This window comes from Oncorhynchus clarkii, chromosome 9 (genome assembly GCF_045791955.1).
Source record: "Oncorhynchus clarkii lewisi isolate Uvic-CL-2024 chromosome 9, UVic_Ocla_1.0, whole genome shotgun sequence".
In the NCBI taxonomy this organism is placed as follows: Eukaryota; Metazoa; Chordata; class Actinopteri; order Salmoniformes; family Salmonidae; genus Oncorhynchus; species Oncorhynchus clarkii.
Genome location: NC_092155.1, coordinates 32,870,305 through 32,890,955, shown reverse-complemented (window position 1 = coordinate 32,890,955; position 20,651 = coordinate 32,870,305). Strand labels below are relative to the sequence as shown.

Genomic DNA, 20,651 nt, shown 5'->3' with positions numbered 1-20,651 from the left:
CAGTGACTGGGTCAATAAGAAAGTGATGAGATGAAGCAGATACTAAACTACAGGACTGTTTTGCTAGCACAGACTGGAATATGTTCCGCAATTCTTACGATGGCATTGGGGAGTACACCACATCAGTCACTGGCTTCATCAATAAGTGCATTGATGACGTCGTCCCCACAGTGACCGTATGTACATACCACAACCAGAAGCCATGGATTACAGTCAACATCGCACTGAGCTAAATGGTAGAGCTGCCGCTTTAAAGGAGCGGGACTCTAACCTGGAAGTTTATAAGAAATCCCGTTATGCCCTCCGACGATCCATCAAACAGGCAAAGCATCAATACAGGACGAAGATTGAATCATACTACACCGGCTCTGATGCTCGTCGGATGTGGCAGGGCTTGCACACTGTTACAGACTACAAAGGGAAGCACAGCCATGAGCTGACCAGTGACACGAGGCTACCAGACAAGCTAAATTACTCCTATGCTCATTTTGAGGCAAGTAACACTGAAGCACGCATGAGAGCATCAGTTGTTCTGGATGACTGTGTGATCACGCTCTCCATAGACAATGTGAGTAAGACCTTTAAACAGGTCAACATTTACAAGGCTGCAGGGCCAGACGGATTACCAGGACGTGCATTCCGAGCATGCGCTGACCAACTGGCAAGCGTCTTCACTGACATTTTCAACCTGTCCCTGACTGAGTCTGTAATACCAACATGTATCAAACTGACCACCATAGTCCCCGTGCCAAAGAACACTAAAGTAACCTTCCTAAATGACTACTGACCTGTAGCACTCATGTCTGTAGACATGAAGTGCTTTGAAAGACTGGTCATGGCTCACATAAACACCATTATCCCAGAAACCCTAGACCCACTCCAATTTGCATACCGCCCATACAGATGCATACAGATCCACAGATGATGCAATCTCTATTGCACTCAACACTGCCCTTTCCTACCTGGACAAAAGGAACACCTACTGTATGTGAGAATGCTATTCATTGATTATAGCTCAGCGTTCAACACCATAGTGCCCTCAAAGCTCATCACTAAGCTAAGGACCCTGGGACTAAACACCTCCCTCTGCAAATGGATCCTGGACATCCTGATGGGCCACCCCCAGGTGGTAAGGGTAGGTAACAACACATCTGCCACACTGATCCTCAACAGGGGGGCCCCTGTGGTGTGTGCTCAGTCCCTCCTGTACTCCCTGTTCACTCATGACTGCATGACCAGGCACGAATCCAACACCATCATCAAGTTTGCCAATGACACAACAGCGGTAGGCCTGATCACCAACAACGATGAGACAGCCTATAGGGAGGAGGTCAGAGATCTGGCTGTGTTGTGTCAGGACAAAAACCTCTCCTTCAACGTGATCAAGACAAACTAAATGATTGTGGTCTGCAGGAAAAGGAGGACCGAGCATGCCCCCATTCTCATCGACCGGGCTGAAGTGGAGCATGTTGAGAACTTCAAGTTCCTTGATGTCCACATCACCAACAAACTGTCATGGTCCAAACACACTAAGATAGCCGTGAAGAGGGCACGACAAATCCCCCATCAGGAGACTGAAAAGATTTGGCATGGATCCTCAGATCCTCAAAAGCTTCTACAGCTGCACCATCGAGAACATCACTGGTTGCATCACTGCCTGGTATGGAAACTGCTCGACCCCAGACCGCAAGGCCCTACAGAGGGCAGTGTGTACGGTCCAGTACATCACTGGGGCCAAGCTTCCCGCCATCCAGGACCTCTATAACAGGCGGTGTCAGAGGAAGGCACTAAACATTGTCAATGACTCCAGCCACCCTAGTCATAGACTGCTCTCTCTTCTACCACATGGCAAGCGGTACCGGAGCGCCAAATCTAGATCAAAAAGGCTTCTTAACAGCTTCCTCCCCAAGTCATAAGACTCATGAACAGCTAATCAAAAGGCTATCCAGACCCCTCTTTTATGCTGCTGCTTCTCTCTGTTTATTATCTATGCATGGTCACTTAACTCTACCTACATGTACATAATTACCTCAAATACCTCAACTAACCGGTGCCCCGGCACATTGACTCTGTACTGGTACCTTTGTGGTCAAAAGTTTTGAGAATGACACAAATATTAATTTTCACAAAGTCTGCTGCCTCAGTTAGTATTATGGCAATTTGCATATACTCCAGAATGTTATGAAGAGTGATCGGATGAATTGGAATTAATTGCAGTGTCCCTTTTTGCCATGCAAATAACTGAATCCCCCAAAAACATTTCCACTGTATTTCAGCCCTGCCACAAAAGGACCAGCTGACATCATGTCAGTGATTCTCTCGTTAACACAGGTGTGAGTGTTGACGAGGACAAGGCTGGAGAACACTCTGTCAAGCTGATTGAGTTCGAAAAACAGACTGGAAGCTTCAAAAGGAGGGTGGTGCTTGGAATCTTTGTTCTTCCTCTGTGAACCGTGGTTACCTGCAAGGAAACACATGCCATCATCATTGCTTTGCACAAAGGGGCTTCACAGGCAAGGATTTTGCTGCCAGTAAGATTCCACCTAAATCAACCATTTATCGGATCATCAAGAACTTCAAAGAGAGCGTTTCAGTTGTTGTGAAGAAGGCTTCAGGATACCCAAGAAAGTCCAGGAAGTGCCAGGACCGTCTCCTAAAGTTGATTCAGCTGCAGGACCGGGGCGGCAGGGTAGCCTAGTGGTTAGAGCGTTGGAATAGTAACCGGAAGGTTGCAAGTTCAAACCCCCGAGCTGACAAGGTACAAATCTGTCATTCTAGTGTCTACACCGCAAATATTGACTCTTTGCATCAACTTCATGTAATTGTCAATAAAAGCCTTTGACACTTATGAAATGCTTGTAATTATACTTCAGTATTCCATAGTAACATCTGACAAAAAATATCTAAAGACACTGAAGCAGCAAACTTTGTGGAAATTAATATTTGTGTCAATCTCAAAACTTTCGGCCACGACTGTAAATAGCCTCGCTATTGTTATTTTACTGCTGCTGTTTAATTATTATAATTAGTTTTTCTTCTAAATTTTTCCTTAGCATGTTTTTTAAAGCATTGTTGGTTAAGGGCTTGTAAGTAAGCATTTCACTGTAAGATCGACACCTGTTGTATTCATGTGACAAATAAGATTTGATTTGGTGAAATGACTTTGTGTGAATTTATAATGTCCACAGCGTATATGGCTCAGCAGGGGAAAATAGTTAGAAACAACTTCGAAACTCCCCATATATTTATTAAAAAGTAGACTGCCACGAGCTGTGTTGCTGCTTTCTCTCTAGGTACAAATGCCTGGCCTACAAAGAAACCGAGCGGGAACCCATGATGACAATGTCCCACAAAATTCAAGAAACCTTGCACAGTATATCAATCAAAAAAGGTTACAGAGAGATGCCAGAGAAACACCTTGCAGATACCTGGAATATACTTATTTTTATCTCATCTTCAGAATGGATGATATTTTTAGAAGTAAAATTTTAAAGTTTTATTTAACTAGGCAAGTCAGTTAAGAACAATTTCTTATTTACAATGACGGCCTACCCCCGCCGGAAGATGCTGGGCCAATTGTGCACCGCCTTATGGGACTCCCAATCACAGCTGGTTGTGATACAGCCTGGAATCAAACCAGGGTCTGTAGTGACGCATCAAGCACTGAGATGCAGTGCCTTAAACTGCTGTGCCACTCGGGAGCCCCCCAAAATGATAGTGCCCAATTAGATCAGTGCTTATTAGATTAACCCAAATATAGTGACTTTTAGTCCAATTAGACCCAATTTGGAAGACTTTTGGAGCACTCTAGACCATACATGATTTAAATTGTAAACAGAGGGTGACAATGAATATTCAGATAAATCTGTTTATTGTTATATCTGGGCTGTATGAGAAGGCTTATCTGTATTTTTCTTTAAACCGAAGATGCTCTGATGGTACATTCACATTGGCTCATGAGGAAAACTGATTACTGCCATAAAAGAATCATAATAATTACTTAACTGATTTAACTAAAGCCTGAGAACTACTCCCCCAGTTAAATGTTCTCCGCACAATTAATGGACCCAACAAACATATATTGGTTATACAGTACAGCTCAATAAACATTATTATGTAAAGAAGAGAACACCACAGAACTGAATAACACAAGATACAACACCCTAGTAGAAGAAGAAGAAGGAAAAAAGCTAAGAAGAAAACAGATGAAGAAGAACATTGAATAAACACAGAAGAAGGAGAAGAAAAGAAGACAGGAGTAGCCTACATACCAGAGCAGAGGAATTTCTTGGCTTGAGGGGGCTTCATGGTGCCCTTCTCCTGGAGCTGCAGGACAGACCTACGGAAGATCCTCTTGATCTCCTCAGACACGTTCCTCCACGCCTTGTCGTTCTTCATCTTGGCTGCACTACTCGACTCCATCTGTAGAAGAGAGGGAGAGTAAGGGAGTTTATAATATTGAAATTGGCACACAGTTCCACTTTTTTGAACATACACTATACAGAAGTATATGGACACATTTTCAAATTAGTGGATTCGGCTATTTCAGCCACATTCGTTACACACAGCCATGCAATCTCTATAGACAAACGTTGGCAGTAGAATGGCCTTACTGAAGAGCTCAGTGACTTTCAACATGACACTATAATAAGCTTCCACCTTTCCAACAAGACAGTTCGTCAAATTTCGGCCCTGTTAGAGCTACCCCGGTCAACTGTATGTGCTGTTATTGAGAATTGGAGACGTCTAGGAGCAAAAACAGCTCGGCTGCGAAGTGGTAGGCCACACAAGCTCACAGAACAGGATTGCCGTGTACTGAAGCGCGTAGACATCCTCTGTCCTCGGTTGCCACATTCACTACTGAGTTCCAAACTGCCTCTTGAAGCAACGTCATAACAAGAACTGTTCGTTGGGACCTACATGAAAAGGGTTTCCATGGCCTAGCAGCCACACACAAGCCTTATATCACCATGTGCAATACAAAGTGTCGGCTGGAGTGGTGTAAAGCTAGCTGACTCTGAAGCAGTGGAAATGCGTTCTCTGGAGTGATGAATCACGCTTCACCATCTGGCAGTCCGACGGACGAATCTGGGTTTGTCAGATGCCAGGAGAACGGCTACTTGCCTGAATCCATAGTTCCAACTGAAAGTTTGGTGAAGGAGGAATCATGGTCTGGGGCTGTTTTTTGTGGTTTGGCTAGGCCCCTTAGTTCCAGTGAAGGGACATCTTAACACTACAGCATACAATGACATTTTAGATGATTCTGTGCTTCCAACTTTGTGGCAAAAGTTTGGGGAAAGCCCTGTCCCGTTTCAGCATGACAATGCCACCGTGCACAAAGTGAAGTCCATACAGAAACAGTTTGTTGAGATCGGTGTGGAAGAACTTGACTGGCCTGCACAGAGCCCTGACCTCAACTCCATAGAACACCTTTGGGATGAATTGGAAATTCAACATCAGTGCCTGACCTCACTAATGCACTTGTGGCTGAATAGAAGCAAGTCCCCACAGCAATGTTGGAATGCAATAGTGGAATGCCTTCCCAGAAGAGTCAAGGCTGTTATAGAAGCAAAGGGGGGACCAACTCCATATTAATTCCCATACATTTGGAATGAGGTGTTCGACATGCAGGTGTCCACATCCTCCTTGTTATGTAGTGTATATAGTAGATTAAAGAATACATAGCTATCTCAATTGGTAAGCTATTGGTGTTGGTTTTGGATGGTAGTCTTAACAAAGCCAGAGACCTACAGAAGTTGGCAAAAGGAAGAAAGTTGAGTTGGTAAATAGTGGAAACTGTTGGAGTTGTTTAGGTCAAAGGCAAACCGATGCAATATAGTGCATTATCTCCACAAGCTGAATTGGACCACAGAGACACACTATAGTGGAAATGCAATCTATACCTGCTGATCCTACTGTGTTTGTTTTTGTGTCTAATACCCTAGAGCTACAGTAGACATCCCTTGAGAGAGGAAGTCAATGATATTCATGAGAGAAGATTCCAGGATGCCAACCCTGCTGTTTTTCTAATTTCCCTCCGACCTCCATCCAAGTGGAAGAGCTGCATTGAGTGACAAAAGCGCTAATGTTTAGCTAGATTTCACAGCATGCTAACCTAGCATACAGTGACACAGGCACTAACATTTAGGTAGACAAAGCAGCTGTAGTTACATGGTGACTGTTACACAGGTATAGACAAATGTTTAGCTAGCCACTACAGCATATGTAATATGCTTACCTTAAAACTAACTTGCCTAGCACTGTAGTTAAATGTATAGGAGGATATCTGCAGATATGTTTACTGCTAGTCCCAACTCACAGTAAGATTACCAAGCTTTTGAGTCTTTTAAGAAAAAAAAGGGTACATCTTTATCTCTCATAAACTTTCCACAAGGCCAACAAATTCTAATGGAGGCAGAAAGTTGAAGTTTAAAAGTTTTGTATAAAAGAAGGTTTGAGAGTTGTTGACAAATGACTTTTACTAGCTCATTTTACTGCTGCTTTAAAAAGCTTTTTGTGACTGTGAACCCAAGGACATGTGTTCAAGCATAACAGTTGGCTTAGACAAAAACACAGCAGAAAAGTTCTCTATTCCAATGTGAATATGATGCTGAAGAAAGTTTTGGCTCTCCGTAAGGATGTTTCAGTATCTTGTCTAACTGAAACCTACACATTTAGTCTTTGCCATGATCCAAGAGAAACTGGCCACAGCCCACTCAACTACCTTTCCAGAAGAACTGGGTTAGGATCTTGGCATAACGTTCTATTGGTTTAAGGCTGAAGGGTTCAGGTTTCATCTTACTGAGTTTTTGTAGTTTGGGCTTTGGGTTTAAAGTAGTAGAGTTTGGTGTGGCAGGGTTTGAGGTAGAATGGTTCAAATCTTACTGAGTTCTGGTAGTTCTTCAACATCTGGGCTTTGGGTTTGAGGTAGTAGGCTGGTGGCACGGCATTCTCGTCTCGGCAGTACCACTCCTCCAGGATGTGTGTGTCTAGCCCCGCCTCCACCGCCGCATCCAGGATCCTCTCAAACTCTGGAGCTTCCACTTCCCCTGGAACGCGGATACTGCCATACTTCTCCCCCACCAGCCCCTATGAGCAAGGAAAGAACAAGGAATGAGGGTAGGAGGAAAGAAAGATGGAGAGAGGTAGAACGGTCATCATCATCACCACTTGACTTTCTATTATCATTGGTTTCAAGGTTCATAGTTAGTCTCAAATATACTCCGAGATTGAGTGTATGATTATGACTTTCTGCACAGCCGTTTGCCTTGAAGTGCTTATTCCGTGAAGGCATCCAGGCAAACAGGGAGACAATGACAGCATTTCATTAGTGTGTCTTGTGTGTACTGGTCTGCTCTGTCACCCGAGGCTTAGAGTTCATAATTTTTTCTGTTTTCTTTTCTTCCTTTTAGAATGTGAATTCACAGTACACGGCTAGACTGAAAGGCAAACAACTGGGCAAAGTAAATGGTCATGGCGAAGTGCTGAGTGTATCAGAAATGTATTTTATTTGCTATTAATTTGTCTGTGGTCTTTGTCAGTGTGTGGTTAGCTGCTTTGAATGTAAAATAATTGTATGGAATGGAATAATGGAGTATGGATATGTCTGTTGGTACAGAGTGGAAGACAGCTTGGTGATTAAGAGCATTGGGCCAGTAACCAAAGAATAAAGGTGTACTTTTGTCATGAATAGCATAATCTTCATCATTATCATCTTCAACAGCAACACCGCCATTATCACGATGATCACCACGGTCTCCCTATAATAGTATGGCCAGGGATACAAAATTATATAAAGCCACACTGCTCACACATGCTTGATAGAATAACAATGTTTTATTTAATCTTACTTCCTTTGCCTATCACACTGAAAGAATCTGCACGAGCTCATTCTCTTTCTTAGCACACTCATTCTTTCACTCAATCTCTTTTTGAGCGACGACCAATTCATTTCTATTACCATTATTAGGAACAATTACCAGTCGAGGCTTGATGTGCAGAATCACACGCATGTGAGGAGAATGGGAGCAAAAGCAGAGCATCACTGGAAAGCATAGTAAATATCCAGCTGATCCCTACTACAGTACTATGACATGAGCAGGAACCACACACTGATACCCGCAGGGTAGAGAGAAGGGATGACTGTGAACTCTCTCACGCAAAAAGGATGTCAGTCTGCCGTCGGCAAAGGCACATCAATGCCAGAACGCGACTTTGCGATCCTGGCATAGTGTAAGATCAGCTCTATCTCTGACAAATGCCTTTTTGAAGAAAAAAACAAATCGATATCAAATTAGTGGCTTTTCTAATTGTTGTCTATAATATATGTGACTTATCGTACAATCAAGTATTTTTGATGAAAAAAACTGACCAAGATCAAATTAGTGGCTTGTACCGTATTTGGGTTTGTGTCCTGTCTTTTCTTGGGGAAACAAGTTGGAGGTACAGCAAAAGACAAATTAATAGGGTTTGCTAGCTATTTTTTCTACCCAAACCAATTTCGATTCGGGGCCAGCTGAACAAAATGGATGCAGTTCCCCTGAAATTGCTTGGCAAGAGATCTGAGGGAGAGAGATGAGTTATGTCAGCTGTTTCAAGACATGAAAAAAAGTGACAGTCGTACATAGACGCTGACCGAGATCACAACAACCTCCCTGACCTAAAGGGAATGGAAAGTTTCAAAAAACAGAGTGAGATGAGATACATTCTCCTTATTAGGAACTAATGACAGTTCCAATCAAAACCCTCCATCAGCTGTTTTCTTTAACAGAGCCAGACTACGGCAGAGCTTTTTGTGGGAACTGCAGATCAGTTTGTCATTGGGGGATGGAGACATCTGGGAAAGAGCTGAACTAAGCTTAGACAGAGTGAGAGAGATGGAAAGAGAGAGATTGAGATAGAAGGAGAGGGAGAGTCATTCTCTGAGCTGCTGACAAAGTCTCTGTCAGCTTGCCTTGCAGGGACAGCAGAAAAGGACAGGATGGGTGAGTGACTGCAATTGTCTGTCTGTGTCATTGGTGTGTGGGTGGATTGATGTGTGAGAGAGATTAGAGCAAGTTTACACATACAATGTCAGCAAAAACACTACAGCAAATATTACAATATATTACAGTCCACAAAAACACTACAATAAAAACTACAGTATACTGCAATCTGCAAAAACACTACATTAATTACTATAGTTATATATATATATATATATATATACACTACAGTTTAATGTTACTACAGTATTTTTTGCTATAAATAAATACTACAGTACACTAAAGTATATACTATGGTATTTGCTGTAGTGTTTTTGCAGACTCTAGTCCTCAAAAACAATACAGTGAATACTACAGTTAAGTCTGCAAAAAACACTACAGTGAATACTACAGTTACGTCTGCAAAAACACTACAGTGAATACTACAGCAAAGTCCGCACAAACACTACAGTGAATACCATAGTATTTTTTCATGTGGGTTGGCCCTTTATGTACGTACTGTCCTGTCACACACACTTGCACAGATGCCAGATGCAATCCCCTCTCCCTTTCTCCGACCCCCTCTCTCTTCCCTCGCTGTCTCTCACTTGTACCTATCTCTATGTACATTGGCTTCAGAAAGTATTCACACCCTTGATTTTTTTCCACATTTTGTTGTGCTACAGCCTGAATTTAAAATTAATTAAATTAAAGAAGAAAACATGTCACCGTAACGCATAATTTAAAAATGAAAAGCTGAAATGTCTTGAGTCAATAAGTATTCAACCCCGTTGTTGTGGCAAGCCTAAATAACTTAAGGAGTAAAAATGTGCTTTACAAGTCACATAACAAGTTGCATGGACTCACAGTACAATACTAGTGTTTAACATGATTTTTCAATGACTAAGACCAAAGGTGTTTTTCCAATGCCTCGCAAAGGGCAACTATTGGCAAAAAAAAAAACAGACATTGAATATCCGTTTGAGCATGGTGAAGTTATTTATTACACTTTGGATGGTGTATAAATACTCCCAGTCACTACCAAGATAAAGGCGTCCTTCCTAACTCAGTTGCCAGAGAGGAAGGAAACCAATCAGGGATTTCACCATGAGGCCAATGGTGACTTTAAATAGTTACAGAGTTTAATGGCTGTGATAGGATAAAACTGAAGATGGATCAACAACATTGTAGTTACTCCACAATACTAACCTAATTGACAGAGTGAAAAGAAGGAAGCCTGTTGTAACGGTCGTCGTATGAAGGAGAGGACCAAAGTGCAGCGTGGTAAGTGTTCATCTTGATTTTTAATACGAAAAGTGAACACTGAAACAAAAAACAATAAAACGAAAAACGAACAGTCCTGAACGGTGAAATAAAACACAGAACAGAAAATAAACACCCACGAAACACAAGTGGGAAAAGGCTACCTAAATATGATTCTCAATCAGAGACAACTAACGACACCTGCCTCTGATTGAGAACCATACCAGGCCAAACGCAAACACAACATAGAAAACGGAACATAGACAACCCACCCAACTTACGCCCTGACCATACTAAAACAAAGACATAAATAAAATTCTGCACATCAAGAACGTGACACCTGTACAGAATAAAATATATTCTAAAATTAATTTAATCTTTGTTTGCAACAAGGCACTAAACTAATACTGCAAAAATGTGGCAAAGAAATGTACTTTTTGTCCTGAATACTAAGTTTTATGTTTGGGGGAAATCCAAAACAACACATTATTGAGTACCACTCTCCATATTTTCAAGCATAGTGGTGGTTGCATCATGTTATGGGTATATTTGTAAATGAGGAATTTTTCAGGATAAAAATAGAAATGGAATGGAGCTAATCATAGGCAAAATCCTAGAGGAAAAACAGAAAATGGGAGATCAATTCATCTTTCAGCAGGACAATAACCTTAAACAGAAGGCCAAATCCACGCTGGAGTTGCTCACCAAGAAGACAGCAAATGTTCCTGAGTGACCGAGTTACAGTTTTGACTTAAATCTTCTTGAAAATCTATGGCAAGACCTGAAAATGGTTGTCAAGAAATGATCAACAACAATTTTGACAGAGCTTGAAGAATTTTGGACATACACAGAAAGACTCACAGCTGTAATTGCTGCCAACGGTGCTTTTACAAAGTATTAACTCAGTGGTGTGAATACTTACTGTATGTACATGAGCTATTTCTGTATTTAATTTTCAATAAATGTGCAAATATTTCTAAAAGTATGCTTTTTACTTTATCATTATGGGGTATGGTGTGTAGATGAGAAAAAAATATGAGAAAAAAAATATATTTAATCTATGTAGAATTCAGCCTGTAACACAACAAAATGTGGAATAATTCCAGGGGTATGAATACTTTCTGAAGGCACTGTATGTTCTCCCTTACTCTCTCCTACAGCCTTCCCTCTCTTCCCCTCTTTCTCACTCATCCCTCTTTCTCCATCTTCTTCCTAGGGGTGGCAGGTAGCCTAGTGGTTAGTGTGTTTGTCCAGTAACTGAAAGGTTGCTAGATCACCGAGCTGAAATGTAAAAATCTGTAATTCTGCCCCTGAACAAGGCAGTTAACCCACTGTTAATTTGCTGTCATTGTAAATAAGAATTTGTTCTTAACTGACTTTTAAATAAAGGCTAAATAAAAAATGACAAATAAAAGCTCTCCCTCCTGCTGTCCCTGGCTACAGTTTCTCTGGATAACTTTATCACCCAGCCTGCCTGCCTTATCATGAGAGCATTACGTGTTTGGAACCTCAACAACTACTGTAGATTAATGCACCAAGGTGGACAGACTGAAGCTTTTGGTGTTTTTATGGAGGGAATGAGGGTTGGAGGGAGGGAGGGAGGGAGGGATGGAGTAGAACGGAAGGGTGGGAGAAGGGTGGGGCAAGAAGGCGGCCCAAAGGTTTGGGAAGGAGAGCTTTGTCTCCTTGCACTTAACAGCCAGCTTAACTCTGTAAAGTGACATAGAATGGGATAAAAAAGTGATTTTTAGCTACACTGCTCTTCCCTCACATGCTTGGGAGGGTTTCACTCAAGTCTATATGTACTCTGGCATTTGAGGTGTGGAGTACAGACTGAATAAGATAGACTGTTATAGGAGACACATAAATCAATGAATACATCTGGCTATAAAATCGCTTTCTATCAAACTTTTCCATTGTGCTGAACATTGCATTGTGAGGGGTAACAAATATACATGGAAAATCTGAATCAAGATGTCATGGAACTAGAATAATCTATCAGAAGAATCACAATAAAGTGCTACTTCATAGAGAGTGGTAGAAATCTATATAACGTTGAACGTTTGATGACAACCACTTTGATGCCATTCTTCATATTAGCATCAGGCAAGTGGCTGACCGCAGGTAAGGTAAGGTTCTTCAATGGTGCGATCAACAGTAAAAATCCACTAAACAGGGGGGCTAAAACCATACACCCCTCTTGGTCACACTGTCTTAAGGTTTCCTTTATTTTATCAAAACCAACAATACATTCTGTACCCTCATTAGGAGCATAAACATACAAAATAATTTAAAAATCATAACATCCGCCTTGACCAATAAAACCTGCCACCCCAGTCAACCTAATTTTCCTCATCACTATGTGTCTCTTGTAGGAAAACTACATTAAAGCCTTTTTTGTTTTATTACTTCTAATACCCAAGCCCTCTTATTCCTGTCCCTTCCCCCATTAATATTGAGAGAACCTACCCTTAGTACCTCCATATAGAAAAGAGAAAGGAAAAGCAGAAGAAACCACAGAGAAACCAAAGAGAAAAAAGACCATGAGGCATGATCATCATCATTGTTTTATTTTTCTCTTAACCTGACCACGTTTCCCACCACCCTTTGCTGCTGCAATAGCAGTAACACATTTCCTCAAGCAAAAGCTCTTCTTCTCACTCAGCTGATCTAACACCACCGTCTTCTGTAACATCACAGCTGACCTCACAAATGTATCAACATCAAAATAATCTGCCAATTTGACAGATTTCCCCAAAATTTGATCAAGAAACCCATTTACCTCCTCTAGATCGTAAATTGAGTCCTCACAAGCTGCTATCATATCAAAAGAGATATCCATATCCTTCTCCTGCTCCTCCTCAACTGAGGCCACAAACCCCTGATTCCCCTCTACCACATCCCTTTCAACACTCCCCACTTGCACCCCATCACTCCTACCAGGCATCTCCTCCACTACCTAGAAAACTAGCCCCACCTGAACCCCATTACTCGTAGTGGGCATCTCCTCCACTACCTGGGAGCCTAGCCCATCCCCCTTGAAAACATACAAGTATTTTACATAGGTTTAAAGATCAACTTCTTGTGAATCCAATCAAGCCCAGCAGACAAATCATTACAAACAGTAACCAGCCTAGTAGAAGAGTTACACAAGTCAGAAAGAGAGATTAAATTAATCACCTACCTTTGATGATCTTCATATGGGTGCACTCAGAAGACATTCATTTACACAATAAATGTTCCTTTTGTTCAATAAAGTCTCTTTATATCCAAAAACCTCAGTTTTGTTTGTGCATTTTCTTCAGTAATCCACAGGCTCAAACGCAGTCAAAACAGCCAGACAAAATCCAAATTGTATCCGTAAAGTTCATAGAAACATCTCAAAAGATGTTTATATTCAATCCTCAGGTTGTTTTTATCCGAAATTATCTATAATATTTCAACCGGACAATAACCTCGTCAATATAAAAGGTAAACAAGAAAGGCACTCTCTCTGGTCGCGCGCATGAAAAAGCTCTGTGACACTGCAGGGTCCACTCATTCAGATTAATCTTACTTCCTCATTTTTCAGAATACAAACCTGAAACAATTTCTAAAGATTGTTGATATCTAGTGGAAGGCATAGGATATGCAATTTGGGTCCTAAGTCAATGGATACTGTCATGGCATTGAATAGAAAACTACACAAAAAAACTACTTCCTGAATAGATTTTTCTCAGGTTTTCGCCTGCCAAATCAGTTCTGTTATACTCACAGATACTATTTTAACAGTTTTTGAAATTTTATAGTGTTTTCTATCCAAATCTATCAGTTATATGCCTATAATATATTCTGGGCCCGATTAGCAGGCAGTTTAATTTGGGCATGCTTTTCATCCAAAATTCCGAATGCTGCCCCCTACCCTAGAGAAGTTAAAATACCAAATACCAGTTTCTTCTGGTCTGGACAACACTGGATTAAAGCTGCAGCCCTGTACCTGCCACTGCACGAGTGTGGGCAAGGCCTGGTGGACATGTCCTCTAGGATCATGGCTTTCCGGCTTCAAGCAGCACAGACAAGCACCTTTTAAAGCTGGGGGGGGGGGGGGGGGGGTGATTTGCCATTTTATGAGTCTGTTATGCAGGCTTGGAGAGTTCTTGTCAAGTCCCGTAAGGCCTGCACGTCACCAGGGATGTGGCTTTTTGAAGAGCCTCTTTTTCACAACACTGCCATCCAGTCCCGTGTTCTGGGTTCAGCTAGCCTACGTTCATGCCCATCAGGCGTGGGGTGTACCAAGCTGGGTCATCTGATGCGGAACAGGAATAGATCGTTGGAGGAGCTGGGAGAAAGACCGGGATCCGATCATCTCGCCTACTGAGGAAGGTCGTTGCTGAGGTCTGTGACTCCTTGCCAGTGCTTCATCTGCAGTATGCGACTGATACTTCCAATTCTGATCGCTGCAGCGGGGGCATTCGAGGAGGATGTGGGGATGCTGCTTTCCTTCGATACCCCGGAGCTGGGGGAGTTCAAGGAGAAGGCCATGTACAGAATATGTGTAAAGGTCTCCCATGCCTCTTCCCCGGAAGGGGTAAAATCGGCAAGGTGGGCGGGTGTGCTTGGTCCAGGTGCCTCCCCAAAAGGCTGTTGGCGATTATTATACAAACTGCCTATTGATAAGAGGACAGCTGACCTCCAATGGAGGATAATACATTGAGCTATAGCCACCAATATGTATCTGGTACACCTGGATCCTACTGTTGGGGAGGGGTGTCCATTCTGTGCTGAGTCTGAAACTCTGACACATTTGTTTTTACAGTGTCCCAGGTTGGTTGGGATGATTGAGCTGATCACTAATTGGTTCTCAGCATTGGGAGAGGTTTTCTCTTCCCAACTGTATATATTTGGGCCAAAGTACAGGTTTAGTCAAACGGGTGTAGTTGTGTTGCTTCATTTTGTGTTTGGGGCAGCAAAATTAGCAATATGAAAGACCCGAAAGAACAGTATTCGGGGACAGGGGTCTGTGGATGTGGTGGGAATGCTGGAGGGAATGTTGGCAGCGAGAATAAGGGTATTATAAACTTGTTAACAATATTGATCTGTTTATGAGTATATGGGGTATTGGGAAGAGTTTTTTGACCTGTGTGAAACTGTTGTATGCTGGGGCGTCATGTATGGTTAAGGAGGGAGGGGGGCTCAGTAGGCCAGTCTGGGTGAGACAGGGCAATAGACAAGGATGCTACACAGGAGACTGCAGGGAGTGTGCTGGAGAGTCATGAACCTGGTGAGAGTCATGAACCTGTCCTCAACCCCCCGTCTGCTCGCAGACCGGCAATGCAAGCTGGTGGACTTTTTCTGGTAGGGCCATCACTGGCTGAGGGCGGCAGTGTTGTACATCACCGTCCACGAAGGAGGACAGGGCCTGGTAGAACCGGAGAGCAGGATGGCTGCTTTCCGACTAAAGGCGGTGCAGAGACTGCTGTACCATACTGATTGATGGTGGCTGGATGCAACCAGCATGCGCGTTGCTGAGGAGAGCTGGTGGATTAGGGTTGGACCGGCAGCTGTTCCCTCATGAAGCTGGAGAGGCTGAGTACAGCAGATTTTTACTCTGCAGTGCTGAGGACCTGGCAGCTGCTAAGGCCCACACGAGAAGGGGGTTGAGAAAGGGCTGTGGGTGTGGGTGTGGGAGGAGACTCTTCAACAACCCAGCCATCCCTTTGAGATCAGTTCAGTCGGCCACCCTGCAGAGGCATCTGATGGCGGCGGGTTTACAAAGGCTGGGTGACCTGAGACTGCTGGGAGAGGAGGGGTGGAAAACCCCGGAAGTCTTGGCACAACAAACAGGAATAACGTCTCTTAGGCTGCTGGTAAGGGGGCTGTCTGAGCCGGTAAGGGGGTGTTTGAGCGGCCAAAGGGGCAGGGGCCACCAATGTTTCCGCCACTACAAGTGACGGCAGAGACTGGAGACTGGCAAGGGGGTCTGGAGGACTTGTTCGATTTTAACATTCCGAACCTGGGGGGGTTTGAAGGGGTGGGAGGAAAAGCCCTCTACAACCTCTGCGTTAAGGATAGGAACATTAGGAGCCTAACAGGAGTGAAGGCACGTCAGTGGCAGGAGGTATAGGGGGCGGAGAGTATGGTGTGTTTTAGATGGATGCGGCTCTACAAACCCCCAGTACCAAAGAAGTCAGGGGACCTTCAGTGGAGGGTTCTTCATGGAGCCCTGGCCACTAACAGCTGGTTGGCACAGGTTGAACCGGAAATCAGGCAGGGGTGTCCATGTGTTTTCTGTGTGCACCAGGTTAATGCCATTAATGTCTCTTTTGGAATGTCTGTGTGAGAGGTTGGGGGTGGTTTTTACTGTTGGGATGTTTATAATGGGATACAGGTATTCGATTAAAGAGAAGGCCAAATGCGTTTTGTTGAATTTTGTGTTTGCTCAGGCGAAGTTGGCTATTTGGCTAACGAGGAGGAACAGGGTCAAAGGTGGGGGGATAACAGACCCTTTACTATTGTTTAATGGGATGGTCTCTGCGCGCCTTAGGGTTTAGTTTGAGTACTATAGAATGATAAAAAGTGTGGAAATGTTTCAGGAGAAATGGTGTGTTGGGGGGACTCTGTATAGCTGGTGAAGATGTCTCTCTCTCTCTCTCTCTCTCTCTTTCCCTCTCTCTCTCTCTCTCTCTCTCTCTCTCTCTCTCTCAACCATGTCACCAAGGAGCCTCTGTAACATCCCTCAAGTATCCCCATCCCCCCTTTCTTTCCTCTATATGCATCCCCCAATTCCATCATCCCTCCTCTGAGCCGTGACAGTGCAGTGACAGTTAGAGTACAGGCTTTGAAGTGACTCCCACCGCCATGTGGACAGGCAGGAGGGAGACCTCCGGGGCTGTGCTGGCTAACAGGGACACTGGGGGACACCGCAGCTCAGCCTGGGAGGGAGGCAGTGGGAAAGACTGGGGAAGGAGGTGGGGCGTGGATCTGTGAGTCATGGAGCTGGGAGACAGTGGAGGGTTAGATGTGTCTGTTCTGGTTTTCCTTTTGTGGCGGGATTTGGACACCTCAGTTTGTGTGAGTGAGAAAGAAAGTGTGTTTGTGTGTGTGTGTTAGTGTGTCTGTGTGTGTGTCAGGTAGAGCGTGTGTGTATAGAGTTGTGTATTATAGCGTGAGCTCCTGCATAATAACATGTGTACATACTGTATCCCAAAATACAGTCATCACAACATATTCTATTCTCGAACTCCACTCATCTAGCAGTTTTTAGGTCATCAGCTTTTCACTTATCTGACTCAAAGTAAACACAAGGAGAATCCACCCAAAACCCTTCATTCTTGGTCGACAAACCCAAACCAGAACTGTCAACTTCCTCTCTGACTACACGTCTGCCACTGATCAAAGAAAGTGTATCAGTCTGTCACTTCAGAAAATTGAAAATATGGCTCTCGGCAACATTATCACAAGAACCAAGGGACAACATCTGTCAAGCTTTCATATCTATAAATGTATCTCTCCCTCTATGTGAAAGTAGAAGCTAGGGCAGGGCTGGGTCCTTAGAGTAGACACACTGATCTAAATTGGTATTCCCACTCGTGATGATAAACCGTTAACTGAGAGAGGGTTCTAATACATCCTAAAAAATTCAACTGCAGAGAGGCAGATTGCCTGTACGTGCATGCGTGTGTGTGTGTGTGTGTGTGTATGTGTGTGTGTGTTACACACTGCTGGTGTTTGTGTGAGTGCTTTATGTGTACACAGTACTTCTTCAAGCTAAGAAGTTAGGCCTCTCAACACAGTTATTGAGCCACCTGGGAAAAACCAGAGCTAAGAAATAACTGTAATTTTCACTAAAAGTCGGGTGATTGCAATAGCACATCCACAGGGCAAGCTGTCAAATGTATGTGTGTGTGAGCTGTGTATCTATTCTATCCTATGATTAAAGGCCTCCTCTCCAGCACATACAGAGCCCCCTCTCCAGCACATACAGAGAGGCCTTTTTATATTCCCTTCCACCCACACACTCCTTATCTTATGACTGGGCTTCCTAGGGATGCTATGTGTGTGTCTGACCTTGTGTGCGTATGTGTGCATGCATGCATGCGCATGCACATGTGTGTGTTTCCGTGTGTGCATACACTCCACTGTGTGTATTCATGAGTGTGTGTGTCTGTTATTGGTCAGGTTCAGCCAGGGATAAAGTGGTTAAACAGATCATCCTGGGTTGATATTAATGCATGCAGAGAGCCACACAGGACTTTTCATTTCTGAAGAAGAGACTCATCTCTGGTAAAAGCATCATCTCAACCCCTTACCTTGGTGGCTATTACAATTTGAGAGGGGGCAGAGGGAAAAATATCAAACAGAGAGAGGGAGGGGAAGATGGAAGAAAGCAGAGATGGAGTGATAGAGAGATGTAGAGGGGCAAGGAGAGGGAGAGAGAGAAATAGAGAGAACAGAAAGAGAGAGAGATAGATGAGGGAAAGGGGAAGATGATAGAGACAGAGTGGTTGTAGAGGCAGAGAGGTGAAGATATGAGATATGTAAATTAAAATAGAAGGGGTAAAAAGGTAGACAGAAAGAGCCACTGGGGCAAGGCCCCTATCCACTATCCTACCACCTCTCTCTCTCTCTGATCTTTGACCCTAATTACAATCGCATCCCTCCCATCAAAATCACTTACTCACATTTACTGTTGAAGTCGGAAGTTTACATACACTTAGATTGGAGTCATTAAAACTCGTTTTTCAACCACTCCACAAATTTCTTGTTAACAAACTATAGTTTTGGCAAGTCGATTAGGACATCTACTATGTGCATGACACAAGTAATTTTTCCAACAATTGTTTCCAGACATATAATTTACTTATAATTCACTGTATCACAATTCCAGTGGGTCAGAAGTTTACATGCACTAAGTTGACTGCCTTTAAACAGCTTGGAAAATTCCCCCAAATTATGTCATGGCTTTCGAAGCTTCTAATAGGCAACTTGACATCATTTGAGTCAATTGGAGGTGAATCTGTGGATGTATTTCAAGGCCTACCTTCAAACTCAGTGCCTCTTTGCGTGACATCATGGGAAAATCAAAAGAAATAAGCCAAGACCTCAGAAAAAAAATTGCAGACCTCCACAAGTCTGGTTCATCCTTGGGAGCAATTTCCAAATGCCTGAAGGTACCACGTTCATCTGTACAAACAATAGTATGTAAGTTTAAATACCATTGGACCACGCAGCCGTTATACCGCTTAGGAAGGAGACGCGTTCTGTCTCCTAGAGATGAACGTACTTTGGTGCAAAAAGAGCAAATCAATCCGAGAACAACAGCAAAGGACCTTGTGAAGATGCTGGGATAAACAGGTACAAAAGTATCCATATCCACAGTAAAACCAGTCCTATATTCACATAGCCTGAAAGGCCGCTCAGAAAGGAAGAAGCCACTGCTCCAAAACCGCCATAAAAAAGCCATACTACGGTTTGCAACTGCACATGGGGACAAAGATCGTACTTTTTGGAGAAATGTTCTCTGGTCTGATGAAACAAGAATAGAACTGTTTGGCCATAATGACCATCGTTATGTTTGGAGGAAAAGGGGGAGGCTTGCAAGCCGAAGAACACCATCCCAACCATGATGCACGGGGGTGGCAGTGTGGGTTTGCTTTGCTGCAGGAGGGACTATGCAATGCTACTAAATACCAATTGAGTGTATGTAACCTTCTGACCCACTAGGAATGTGAAATAAAAGTTGAAATAAATGATTCCCTTTACTATTATTCTGACATTATACATTCTTAAAATAAAGTGGTAAATCTAACTGACCTAAGACAGGGAATTTTTACTAGGATTAAATGTCAGGAATTGTGAAAAACTGAGTTTAAATGTATTTGGTTAAGGTTTATGTAAACTTCCGACTTCAGCTGTATATATTCTTGAGTTAATTCGGGAGATGGTAACTCGTTAAATAACTTCTCCTGTTGTGCCACAAATTCCTAAGGAGTTATTTGCTACATGATTAATTTAATATAGTAACAATTAAACATAGTAGGTAATTATTCGATAAATAACAGTCATCACATTAATGTCACGTCACCACAATAGTACAATTTAATTCTCAGCAGGGTGTAATGGACAGTCCTATTATATGAAGGCTTATAAAGGCTTATAATGCTTATAAAGTGCTTATTATACCCACAACAAAACATGGACCTGCGGAGGTCTGGAGGCACTCCTCTAGTAGCTTCATCCTCAGACGCTGCAGGTCCGGACTGTCCCACTCCTCTGGGTCCACCCCCCAGTACAGGTCTACCACCTGCAGAGGAGAGATTGTAATACATCACATAAATAATCTGTACATTACATATACAGTATGAATTCAGTGTCCCGTTCACAAGGTACTTGGACTTAGATCCTAGATAGTTCTCTTTGGCAAGTACCAGTAATCATTTGGACCGG

At 43.0% G+C, this 20,651-nt stretch overlaps 1 protein-coding gene across 1 annotated transcript in view; it reads right to left on the bottom strand.

Moving 5' to 3' along the window:
- The window catches only part of LOC139416207 (NACHT and WD repeat domain-containing protein 2-like), an 84,484-nt gene that overhangs the window by 11,986 nt on the left and 51,847 nt on the right, over nucleotides 1-20,651 (bottom strand). The window contains exons 4-6 of the mRNA XM_071164606.1: nucleotides 20,392-20,508; nucleotides 6,886-7,089; nucleotides 4,272-4,422 (exon numbers count right to left, since the gene is read on the bottom strand). Of these exons, the coding sequence (XP_071020707.1) occupies nucleotides 4,272-4,422; nucleotides 6,886-7,089; nucleotides 20,392-20,508 (472 nt within the window). The remainder of the gene's footprint in view (nucleotides 1-4,271; nucleotides 4,423-6,885; nucleotides 7,090-20,391; nucleotides 20,509-20,651) is intronic.